Source organism: Narcine bancroftii, chromosome 3, assembly GCF_036971445.1.
Source record: "Narcine bancroftii isolate sNarBan1 chromosome 3, sNarBan1.hap1, whole genome shotgun sequence".
Classification (NCBI taxonomy): domain Eukaryota; kingdom Metazoa; phylum Chordata; class Chondrichthyes; order Torpediniformes; family Narcinidae; genus Narcine; species Narcine bancroftii.
This window is the reverse complement of record NC_091471.1, coordinates 239,614,182-239,626,471: the sequence shown is the minus strand read 5'-3', so window position 1 is coordinate 239,626,471 and position 12,290 is coordinate 239,614,182. Positions and strand designations below refer to the sequence as shown.

Here is a 12,290-nt window from a genome sequence, read left to right as displayed (position 1 = left end):
AATCTGAATGGCATTTTATTGACTTGGCTTGGGTTGTGTTAGTGAATCAAGAAAACCTCGAATGGGAGGGAAAATGACACAACGCATAATGAAAAACAAAGGGCTAAATGAAACCACATCCGAAAACTGTTGGACATCAGGCTAAGTTCAATCCAGCATTCGATTTTGATTACTTAGACTACCCCACAGTTGTTAACGTAATGTTTTACAGAAGTTCAATCACAGGAGACTCTTTCTCTTCATCCACAGTGCATCTAGAGAATATGCACTACCACAGCTGATGATTCAGCAAGGGTCTGGGTTCCATGTTCTATGTTGCTGTTGGTTCTCAACAGTATCACAGTGCTTTCTGTTGCATTACCCTATAGATACAGCTTTGAGATACATGTCCACCTTCAATTTTTCATTTTCCACAGCAGTAACCACTTGCCCCAGCATCAATCTGGTTGAGCCTTGCATCACACTAGCAGGGCAACATAAGAACAGCTGTGCACTTACCAACTGATGCAAGCCACTACGTTTCTTGGACAGCTGCGGTGAACTGCTATATTGGCTTGATACTTGCTTCCTGACTTCAGCTGCCACAGTCCTGTAAATTGAACAACAACGTTATTGAATGAACTTCACAATGATGAGAAATCTGCCAATATGGTAAAATCAGAACTCAAGGAGCCAACACCAAAAGCAAGCCATGTGATCCAGTAAAAGTGTGACACGAGGCCGGAGCAGATGAAAGAGGTTTTTTTTCTTCAAATGATCCAAGCGTGGACCAAATAATTCAGCACTACTAAAAACCAATGCAATAGTACAGTTTTTTTTAGGGACAGTACTAATCCATTACCACGTATCTTCTTATTAATAAATAACTTCTAGAATGTACAAGGAAGTGCAGTATTTAATGATAATCTTGCCTTTCCTTTGGTCATCCTTGAAACAGCTTTATGAGAACCATAAATCACTGACGTATTGTATACGCTGGCACAAAAGATAGGTATTCAACTTTAAAACCGTCACCCCAAAACTCCAGGAGTCATTTTATACGCCAAGTATAAAATCCAAACCTTAACAGCGAAGTCTCAGCACTCCCCCGTGCCAAGTTTAAAATTCAAACCTTAACAGCGAAGTCTCAACAATCCCTTGTGGGGTTCATCCACAGTCTGACTGTTGTCGGCTCTGTACAAGCTTTAAACAGCTTGTTAAAGGAGCTGATGGTGTATTTTAATTAAAAAAAGCTAATATAATTTAAACCATTTACTGGGTAATTAGTTTTTAAAATATTGTGGCAGCATCACTCCACTGGTCAATGGTATGATTGGTAAAGAACAATTGGAGCAGTAAGACTTGGGGCAGTCTTATATAGCGAATATAGCTCAAAACCTACATTTCATGGGATATCTTATACACGAGTTGTCTTGTACATGAGCACATTTGGTATATAAGTTGATCCAAATGGTCAGTCTGTTGAATGTTACAAAGTTCTCTTTCCAGCAGTTCTCCAGAGAAATGAATATCAGGTGCATGCTACATTTAGCCTCTTCTCCAATGTAGAAAAGATAAAGATTATAATAGCATTTGGGTAATATCAAGGACATCAATGTAGCTAGCTATCAACTCCAGTTTGTTTTGTTAAGGATCTTGAATCCATCTTTCAAAGATAATTTAAAAATGTTTAACCATCAGCTTAAATGGGGACAAATTCCTTAAGCAACTCACTCAGAATCATTGTATAACGATGAAGCTAAAGTTTGTTTATAATCAGATGTACCAAGATCGAGGCTGTTTTGCGAGTAGAGCAGCAAACATCTCCAGGTCTTAATGATACAAGAAGAAAGACACAGAACAAAAGTACAGATAGTGAGAGAGATTAATTGGTGCAAAGCAATTCAGGAGTCTGATAACTGTAGGACATCAACTGTCCATCAGTCTAGTTGTAGGTGATCTCATACTCATGAATCTTCTTTCTGACGGGAGGGGAAGATGAGGAGTGTGGGATCAAGGATGAGTATTTTAGCATATTGACTGCTTTTCAAAGGCACCGGTTGATGGAGGTGAGGGGGGAGGTTTGTGTGATTGCCTGAGCTATATTCACAGTCCTCCTGCAATTTTGGGTGGAGTGGTTCCTGTACCACGGAGTACTGCAGGTGACACATGCCAAATTTTCTCAAGCTTCAGGAAGAAATTACTTGAATCCAAATCTAACTAATTCTTTGCGTCTCCTAAATTCTATGCTGAAAATCCGTGCATTGCTCTTGATTCTCCCTGTTATCAGTTTTTCAGGATCCTTGCCGGATTTGGTCTAGTATCAGGGACAACACTCCATTGCAGTCAAGTCTCAGCCTGTTAAGTTTAACTAGATTCAGATCCAGACTGGCTTTTGGAAATAATCCACACTTACACTACACGTTTGTCATGAAGACTTAGTTTCTTAATCTCTTTGCTTGCTACCAAGCTGCTCAATTTTACAGAATTTCATAGATACCAATAGCCTTCTAATATCATACACATATATTTCTTCCTGTGAGTTCAGATCACAATAAATGGCGCCGTCAGGGGTTTCCCTTTCTTCCAGCTCGGGGCTCAGAAACCTGTCCTTGGGGACCATGTGACGCCCGGATGACGTCAGTGCCCTCCAATGCGGTTCTCAGCCAGGTCCGGGCTGGGAGTACAAGTGCAGCCCAGCAGCCTGCAATAAACTAGTCTGCTCACTGAGCTCAACCCGCCTGGTTGCGTGTGTTGTTGCAGGAGCAGTGTAGCCGTCGCTACAATTGGTGACTCTGACTGATTCAAACGCCTTTGAACCCATCATGAGCGAGCCTGGGATCAGTGCTATAGCCGTGAAACTGCCTAAATTCTGGGTTCAGGAGCCGGAGACCTGGTTCATCCACGCGGAGGCCCAGTTTCACCTCCACCAGATTTCTTCCGACATGACCAAATTCTACCATCTGGTCGCTGCCCTGGATCAGGCCACCGTCAGACGCGTGCTGCACCTTGTTCAGCACCCAGCCGCCGAGGACAAGTACGAGACCATCAAGCGAGTGCTTACTGGGCCCCTCAGACTATCCGGACACCAGTTGCACCTCGACACCCTGGGGGACAGGTCCCCGATGGAACTGATGGACAAGATGCTCGCACTCATGGGTGAGTACACCAACTGCCCACTTTTCGAGCACATCTTCCTTGAACGTATGCCCAGGGACATCCGCCCGCTGCTGGTTCAAGAGAGCTTCTCTGACCCAAGGAAGGTCACCCAGAAGGCCCAAGAGCTATGGGATGCATGATTCTCCGAAGGCTTAGTGGTCCAGCAAGTCATGAGACATGGGCACGACCACGCCAAGCCCGCCCCTAGCGCTGCAGTATAGCACCCAGCCCCTGTAGGGGCCCCCAAGAGCATAAACAAGGCCACAGCATCTGCTTCAAGCCTCTGCTTCTACCACCAGCGCTGGGGAGCCAAGGCTCGGAAGTTTCATCAGCCCTGCTCGTTCCAGGGAAACGACCAGGCTGGCCGCTGTTAATGGCTGCGGCGGCTGGCCAAGGACACAGCCTTTTCAACCTCCTGGACTCAGTCAGTGGCCAGCGGTTCCTCGTTGACACTGGAGCCCAAATCAGCGTCATACCGGCCACGGCCATCGAATCCAGGAACTGACCTCGTGGACCTCCCCTCCGTGCGGCCAACGCAACAGGAATCCAGACGTATGGAGACAAGACAGTCCACTTCCAGATCGGCCAACAGAATTTAGCGTGGAGATTCACCGTCTCGTCCCTCCCGACTGCCATCCTGGGTGCAGACTTCCTCCTCTCACATGGGCTTCTGGTGGACATTTGAGGTAGGCACCTAGTGGATGCCCATACCTTCCAGGCCGTTCACCTCGACGCCTCCCGCTCAAAGCAACCGCAGATGGCCACGATCGGCATGCCCAGAGATGAGGTCCCGACACTCCTCAAGCCACAGTTCTCTGCTGCCTTGCCACGCCATGGGGTGTTCCACCACATCCCCACCCAGGGCCCGCCGGTTCACGCCAAGGAACGCCGGCTCCCGCCTGACAAGCTCCAGGTAGCAAAGGAGGAATTTTCACACCTGTTGGAGCTGGGGATCATTAGGCTTGCCGCTCCACCTGGTCCCAAAAGCATCCAACGGCTAGCGTCCCTGCAGAGACTATCGGCGGCTCAACGAGGCAACCGTTCCTGACCGTTACCCCATCCCTCACATCCAGGACTTTACGGCCAACCTGCACGGCGCGTGGGTCTTCTCCAAGGTTGACCTGGTGAGCAGATATCACCAGATCCCAGTGCACCCTGAGGACATAACCAAGACGGCCATCAACACCCCCTTTGGCCGGTTCAAATTCCTGTGCATGCTGTTCGGGCTCAAGAACGCCGATCAGACCTTCCATCGCCTCATGGACTCCGTGGGCAGGGACTTGGATTTTGTCTTTATTTATTTGGATGTCATCCTTGTCGCCAGCAAGGACCGGACACCATCCTGTACGATATCTCCTTGGGCACCCTGCGGCCCACCTACGTGCCTTTTTCTCCCGGCTGGCCGACTTCGGCCTTAGCAACCCGGCCAAGTGCCAGTTCAGGAAAGAGTTCATGCAGTTCCTGGGCCATAACATCACAGCCGAAGGAGCCATGCCTGCTGCTGCGATGGTTGCCACCATCAGGGAGTTCCCACGCCCGAACAGCCTCAAGGGGCTGCAGGAGTTCATGGGTATGGTCAACTTTTACAACTGCTTCATCCCAGGAGCTGCGCGCTTCATGCAGCCGCTGTTCGCCCTCATCGCAGTCAAGCACAAGATGCTCACTTGGAACCCAGAAGCCTGCACCACATTCAAGGCCACCAAGGACACCCTCGCGAAGGCCGCCATGCTCGGCCCCGACCTGCATATGCCTCTGCCACAGCTGTCGGTGCCGTCCTGGAGCAACAGGTAAATGGGCATTGGAAGCCGCTGGCATTCTTCAGCCACCAGCTCCGCCCACCGGAACGCAAGTATAGTGCCTTCAACTGCGAGTTATTGGGCATCAACCTGGTGGTGCTGCATTTCCACTATTTTTTGGAGGGGAGGATTTTTACCATCTTCACTGACCACAATCGCCTCACCCAGGTGCTCGCGATAGCAAAGGATCCCTGGTCGGCCCGCCAGCAGCGTCACCTCTCCTTCATGTCGGAGTTTACCACCGACATTCGGCACATGGCGGGGAAGGACAATGTGGTTGCCAATGCACTCTCGCGACCGGCCATCTGCGCGCTAATGCCCGGCCTCGACTTTGACCAGCTTGCCCAGGACCAGGAAGCTGATGAGGAGACGAGGGCCTTCAAGACCGTCATCACCAGCCTGCGGTTCCGAGATCTGCGAAGACACCATCCTGTACGATATCTCCTTGGGCACCCTGCGGCCAGTGGTTGCGCGTGTTATTGCAGGAGCAGTGTAGCCGCCGCTACACTGCCTCATTTCACAGTGGTTGATTAAAACTTACATCATTCCATCAGTTTCTAGACTTCCCCATATTTAATTGTCTTTCTAATAGTATGCTAACCTGAAATGCCACTATAATCACACCACAAAAAAACTTCAGAGATGAACTGTACCTCACATATTTGCAACTGACTCTTGGTCATGATCATTATGTTCTTGTGCCCACTCGACAGGATCCAAACATTTGCACAGATCCACTGGAAAATATGAATAAATGTGCTGTTCCATAAAAAAGTTTTCCTCACTGTCCACTATACAGATAGACCCTGACTTATGATGGGAGTCTGTTCTGGGACTCGCATCGCAAGATTAAATTATCGTAAGTCGAAACATACCGATGTCCCCACTCTTGCTGCTCTGTGAAGCGCCTGAGTATATGTTCTGACATTAAGTATCACACAAATATAAATTGACCTATATTTTACCACAAATTCTATATGGAAATTGTCTTGAGGATAGTATATTTGAACTCTGGTTTATGATTGGCGTACCCTTTTTACCTCTCTCGCATAGATTTGCTCTGGATTTAATACTCTCCTCCTGCCGGGAGTCCGACGTCAATGCTCCTACCAGGAACCAAACCATCGCGAGCTGTGATTTGGCCACCCCTACTCTAGATGTTCTTTGTGCCCTTTTCAGAAGAGCTTTAGGGACATTCTTACAGGAATCATCCACCAAAATGACAAAAATGATTGGAGACAGAGATTCTGAAAGGGGAAAGAGGCGTCAGAAATAGTCCAAGCAAATCCACTTGGATGATTTCTGACATTTCCCCTCACCCTTTCTGATCATTGTAACTTTGAAATGTCCTAAGTTGGAACATTGAATGTCGAGGTCTATCTGTACACTAATCTTGGTGCCATCTGCAAATTTGCAGATTCAATATGAACATTATCAACCTGATCATTGATATACATAACACACAACAATGGACCCAGAACCGATCACTGAGCCACACCACTAGTCATAGGCCTCCTATCAGAGAGATAATCATCCACAGGTACTACCACTCTCTGGCTTTGCCCATAAAGACAACTTTTAATCCAATTAACTATCACATTCTGAATACTGGACCTTCTTGACCAACCTCCCATTCAGGACCTTCTCAAAGGTCTTAATAAAATCCCTGGAGACAACATCCACAGTCTTTACTTTCCTGGTAAGGTCCTCTATAATACTGGATCAACAAAAACTTAAGCACTATCCTTAACAAGTCTTTGTCTATCCAAATACATGAATGTATATGATCACTTGGAACACCATCTAATAACTTATCCACTACTGATATCGGGTTCACTGACCTAGAATTTTACCGATTATTCTTTGAACTTTTATTAAAGGAACAACATCCTCCAATCCTCTGGCACCTTACCCATGGCTAAGGACATTTTAAATGCTTGAAATTCTGGAATTTCTGCATTAGTCTCCCTTGAAAGGTCTTGGGGAATTATTTGCTTCAAGATAGCAAGCACCTTCTTCTCTTTAATCTGTATATACCCAATGGTTTAACTGCTGTTTGCCTCTCTTTTCTAGTCTGAGTAAATAAAGATGTAAAATCATCAATTTAAGATCTCTCCCATCCCTTTTGGCTCCATCTGGTCTTCAAGAGGACTAATTTTCTCGATATCTATTTGCTCTGAAAATATGTTTCCATGCTGGATGACTATTAATAAAATTCATAAATGGTGATTTTTCTTAAGAAAGTTAGACGAGCCAATGAGGCAGACTGAGTGTGCTGGAGAGGAACATTGAATAGACTGTTAAATTTGAATTTTAAAACTGTTTCTTTTTTTTAAACTTTATTTATTCATTCAAAATACAGATAGTAAATAACATATACAACAATGAACCATAAACATAAACGTTATATTTTATATATATATAAAAAAAGCAAAAAAAAGCAAAAAAAAGAACCCCCCCTTCAGCCAACTCTCCAAAGGAGAATCATAAAGAAAAAAAAATTAAGAAAAAATTAAGCATACATATTAAGATCTAATCAACATAAATCAAAATGTAAATATTCTGAATATAACAACCACATTAATAAAAAAATTATAATTATCACACAAAACATACGTAATTTTTTCCATTATTAAACAATATTTCATCTCATTATGCCATCTATTAATATCAATCATATTCGTATCTTTCCACTTACTAGCAATACATTTTTTCGCTACAGATAAAGCTAAATATACAAAAGCAAGTTGAAATTTATCTAATCCCAAACCTTTCAGAGGTTGCAAACTACCCAATAAAAATACTGTTGGATCTATAGGTATTTTAATCTTATACAGGTATTCTAGAAACAATTGAATTTTCTTCCAAAAAGATTGTGTGTGTGTGTATATATATATATATATATATATATATATATACATTTGCAGTTGGATAACCATGTTGAGGAACTTTGGGGGGCATCCGAGGCACTCTAGTATTTGCCAAAGCCTTTTTCTCCTCACGGTGTCGAAGGCTTTGGTGAGGTCAACAAAGGTGATGTAGAGTCCTTTGTTTTGTTCTCTGCACTTTTCTTGGAGCTGTCTGAGGGCAAAGACCATGTCAGTAGTTCCTCTGTTTGTGCGAAAGCCGCACTGTGATTCTGGGAGAACATTTTCGGCGACACTAGGTATTATTCTATTTAGGAGAATCCTAGCGAAGATTTTGCTTGCAATGGAGAGCAGCGTGATTACCCTGTAGTTTGAGCAGTCTGATTTCTCGCCTTTGTTTTTGTACAGGGTGATGATGATGGCATCAAGAAGGTCCTGAGGCAGTTTACCTTGGTCCCAGCAGAGCTTGAAAAACTCATGCAGTTTGGCATGCAGAGTTTTGCCGCCAGCCTTCCAGACCTCTGGGGGGATTCCATCCATACCTGCTGCTTTGCCACTTTTCAGTTGTTCAATTGCCTTCTATGTCTCTTCCCGGGTGAGGACCTCATCCAGCTCTAGCCTTAAGGGCTATTGAAGGAGCTGGAGCAGGGCGGATTCTTGGACTGAGTGGTTGGCACTGAAAAGAGATTGGAAGTGTTTTGACCATCGGTTGAGGATGGAGATCTTGTCGCTGAGGATGACTTTGCCGTCTGAGCTACGCAGTGGACTTTGGACTTGGGGTGAGAGGCCGTACACAGCCTTTAGAGCCTCGTAAAAACTCCTGAACTCGCCAAAGTCCGCGCTGAGCTGGGTTCGTTTGGCAAGGCTAGTCCACCATTCATTTTGGATCTCCCGGAGTTTGCGCTGAAGATGGCTGCATGCGCGACGGAAGGCTCGTTTCTTCTCTGGCCAGGACGGCTTTGCAAGGTGAGCCTGGTGGGCAGCTCACTTCTTTGCCAGCAGCTGGTTGTTTTCGTCGAACTAGTCCTTGTTTTTCTTGGAGGAGAAGCCCAGTACCTCTTCAGTGGATTGCAGTATGGCAGTCTTCAGCTGATCCCAGAGGGTTTCAGGGGACGAGTCCGTGAGGCGGATTGCATCCTCGAGCTTTGCCTGGAAGTTTCCTCTCACTTCGTCTAACTGCAAGTTTCCAACATTGAACCTCTTTCTGGGGACTTTACTGTTCCTGGACTTTGGCTTGAAGTGAAGGTTGAGCTTGTAGCGAACCAGCCGGTGGTCAGTGTGGCATTCCGCGCTGGGCATGACCCTGGTGTGGAGCACATCTCGTTTGTCTCTTTCTCGCACCAGGACATAGTTCAGGAGGTGCCAGTGTTTGGATCGGGGATGCATCCAGGTAGTCTTCAGGCTGTCCCTCTGCTGAAAAAGGGTGTTTGTAATGACAAGCCGCTGTTCTGCGCAGAGCTCCAAGAGGAGGCGCCTGTTGTCGTTGCACTTGCCGACATCATGCTTGCCCAGGATTCCTGGCCAGGTTTCTGAGTCTTTGCCGACGCGAGCGTTGAAGTCGCCAAGGATGACAACCTTGTCGGCTGTAGGGGTGCGTTGAATGAGGTTGCGCAGATCAGAGTAGAACTTGTCCTTTTCTGCTGGTTCCACCTGGAGGGTTGGAGCATAGACACTGATGAGGGTGATGCGACGCTTGTTTTGAAGGGGGAGTCGCATGGACATTATCCGGTCCGAGTGGCCTGTCGGGAGGTTTTCGAGTTTGAAGGCAATGAAGTTCTTAACCATGAAGCCTACACCAGATAGGCTCGTTCATCCAAAGGCTTGCCAGACCAGTAGAGTGTGTAGCCTGCGCCGCGTTCTTGGAGGCTGCCTACATCTGCCAGGCGGACTTCACTGAGAGCGGCTATGTCGATGTCAAGTCTGAGGAGTTCATGTGCGATGAGGGCAGACCGACGTTCAGGTCGGTGGCTGTCAGCCTTGTCTAGCATGGTTCTGATGTTCCAGCATGCTAGCTTGAGTTTGTGAGCATCTTTTGAGGGGGAGGACGTGGACATGTCCTCGGGCCTGTGCAAAGGAACTTTTAGGTGGAGTGCAGTGTGCACAGTATTGGCCCCTCCCTTTACACCCATGGTTCGTGTGCCGTGGCCAAGCAAGCTGGGACGTGGCAACGAGGTCCTTGGGTCGTAGGTTTTATATCGGAGTGGCCTTCTCCTATGCAGGTTTCTTACCCGGGCTGGAGGGGCCTGCCTCCCCTCCTAGGTCGGACCATACCTGGTCACAAATCACCTGTGGACATGGCCTAGGTAAGTTTAATTGGGTCCTCTAACTACCTCTGAGGTAGATCAGGGACCTGGTTGGATTCTGACGGGGTTGACCGAGTCACACCCTTTCTTACTGCTGTGTAACTGGGGTGTAAAATGTAAAAAGCGAGGGGGAGGCGGTGGCCCCGGCCTCAGTAGAGTGAGGCAGGCGGAGGCCCCGGTCCGGGCAGAAGCGAGGGGGAGGCGGTGGCCCCGGCCTCGGCAGAGTGAAGCAGGCAGAAGCCCCTGTCCAGCAGAAAGAAGGAGGCGGCGGCCCCGGTCCCGGGCACAGGGAAGGCGGCAGCGGCCCCGGTGTATGTATGTATGTATTTATATATATATATATACACATATATACATATACACACACACACATAAAATGTGTGTGTGTGTGTGTGTGTGTGTGTGTGTGTGTGTGTGTGTGTGTGTGTGTGTGTGTGTGTGTGTGTGTGTGTGTGTGTGTGTGTGTGTGTGTGTGTGTGTGTATATGTGTATATATTTATACACACAGTCATGACCAGACCGCATGGAGAAAAGTTCCAACAGAGTTACCACATCTAAACACAAATCTGATTCATGAAAACCATATTTTTTTAAGCTTTTCAGGTGTAAAGTATAATTGATGTTAAAAATTATAATTAATCTTTGCATAGCGTGCATTTATCAGTCTAGTTACACTATCATAACAAATATCTAACCAATCATCCTCAGAAAAATATAAAACTGATATCTTCCCATTTACCTTTGGATTTATCCCAACCCTTTTTATCCATACCATCCTGTAATATTTGATACATAAATGAAATATAACCCTTCTCTGGTACCTTCATAAGAAAAGTCGCAAATTTAGTCATTTCAGGTAAAATCATATCTCTACCAAACACATGTTTTACCAAAGATTGAATTTGATAATAAAGAAACAAAGACTTCTTATCAATACCATAACTGTCCCTCATCTGATCAAAAGATAAAAATTTACCTTCTTTAAAACAATCTCCCAAATTTTCCACACCTTTAAATCTCCAATGTAATAAACTTCGATTATGTATTGAGAAAGAAATAAGTTGATTATAATACAACGGGGTCAAAGCCGATAATTCACCCCTAGAACCTATTGTTTTCTTTTTCTTTGTCCATAACTTCATTAAATGTTTTAATATAGGCACATTATGTTGCTGTAACAAATTTACATTCCATCTAAACAAAAATTGATGTATTTCAAATTCAGAATTATTTGCCATCTCAATTTTGGCCCAACTAGGGGGCCGTTCCAAATCCATCAATGAACTAATAAATTTAAGTTGGGCTGCTTCATAATAATTTTGAAAATGTGGTAAGCGTAGTCCCCCTAATTCATATTTCTAAGTTAATTTATTCAAGGCTACTCTTGAAAATTTACCTCTCCATAAAAACTCCCTAAACATTTTATTCAAATCTCGAAAAAAAAATTATCAACTAAATACGGAATAGATTGAAACAAATATTGCATACGTGGAAAAATATTCATCTTAATTGTATTTATCCTACCCAATAAATTAATAGGTAAATCTTTCCATTTAATCAAATCAGTTTTAATATTTTTTATTAACGGAACATAGTTTAATTGATATAAAGATTGATAATTAACATTCAAAATTATACCCAAATACTTAATTCGATCTGTCCATTTCAAATTAAGAATATTCTTATAAGATGAATAATCTCCTTCACTTACCGGTAATATTTCACTTTTCTCCCAATTAACTTTATATCCAGAAAAACATCCATATTGTATCAGACACTCCTCCAAGTGTAAAAGTGATTGAGCTGGATTTGTTAAATACACCAATACATCATCGGCAAATTAATTAATTTTATATTCCTCATCTAAAACTTTCATACCTTGTATCTGTGTATTTTGTCTTATCAGCTGTGCCAAAGGTTTGATCACTAATACAAACAAAGCTGGTGAAGGTTGAAGGTTGAAAAATCCGTTATAGAATTGCGAGAATGTGAGAAGGAGTTAGAGAGGAAAATAGACTATTTGGAGAATTAAAGTAGAAGGAATAATGTGAAAATTGTTGGTTTGCCAGAAGGTATGGAAGGACAAGATCCTCTTCGCTTTTTTAAAGACTGGATCCCACAAGTATTAGGGCAAGAATTTTTTTCTGGAGGCTTGGTATTGGAAAGAGCTCATAGAGCTTTAAGAA

At 44.7% G+C, this 12,290-nt stretch overlaps 1 protein-coding gene across 9 annotated transcripts in view; it reads right to left on the bottom strand.

Moving 5' to 3' along the window:
• LOC138758389 (dedicator of cytokinesis protein 7-like) overlaps positions 1-12,290 on the bottom strand; it is a 158,981-nt gene that overhangs the window by 124,152 nt on the left and 22,539 nt on the right. For all 9 annotated transcript variants that reach the window (XM_069927221.1, XM_069927222.1, XM_069927227.1 and 6 more), the window contains exon 2: positions 499-589. In XM_069927221.1, coding sequence (XP_069783322.1) covers positions 499-589 — 91 coding nt within the window. The remainder of the gene's footprint in view (positions 1-498; positions 590-12,290) is intronic.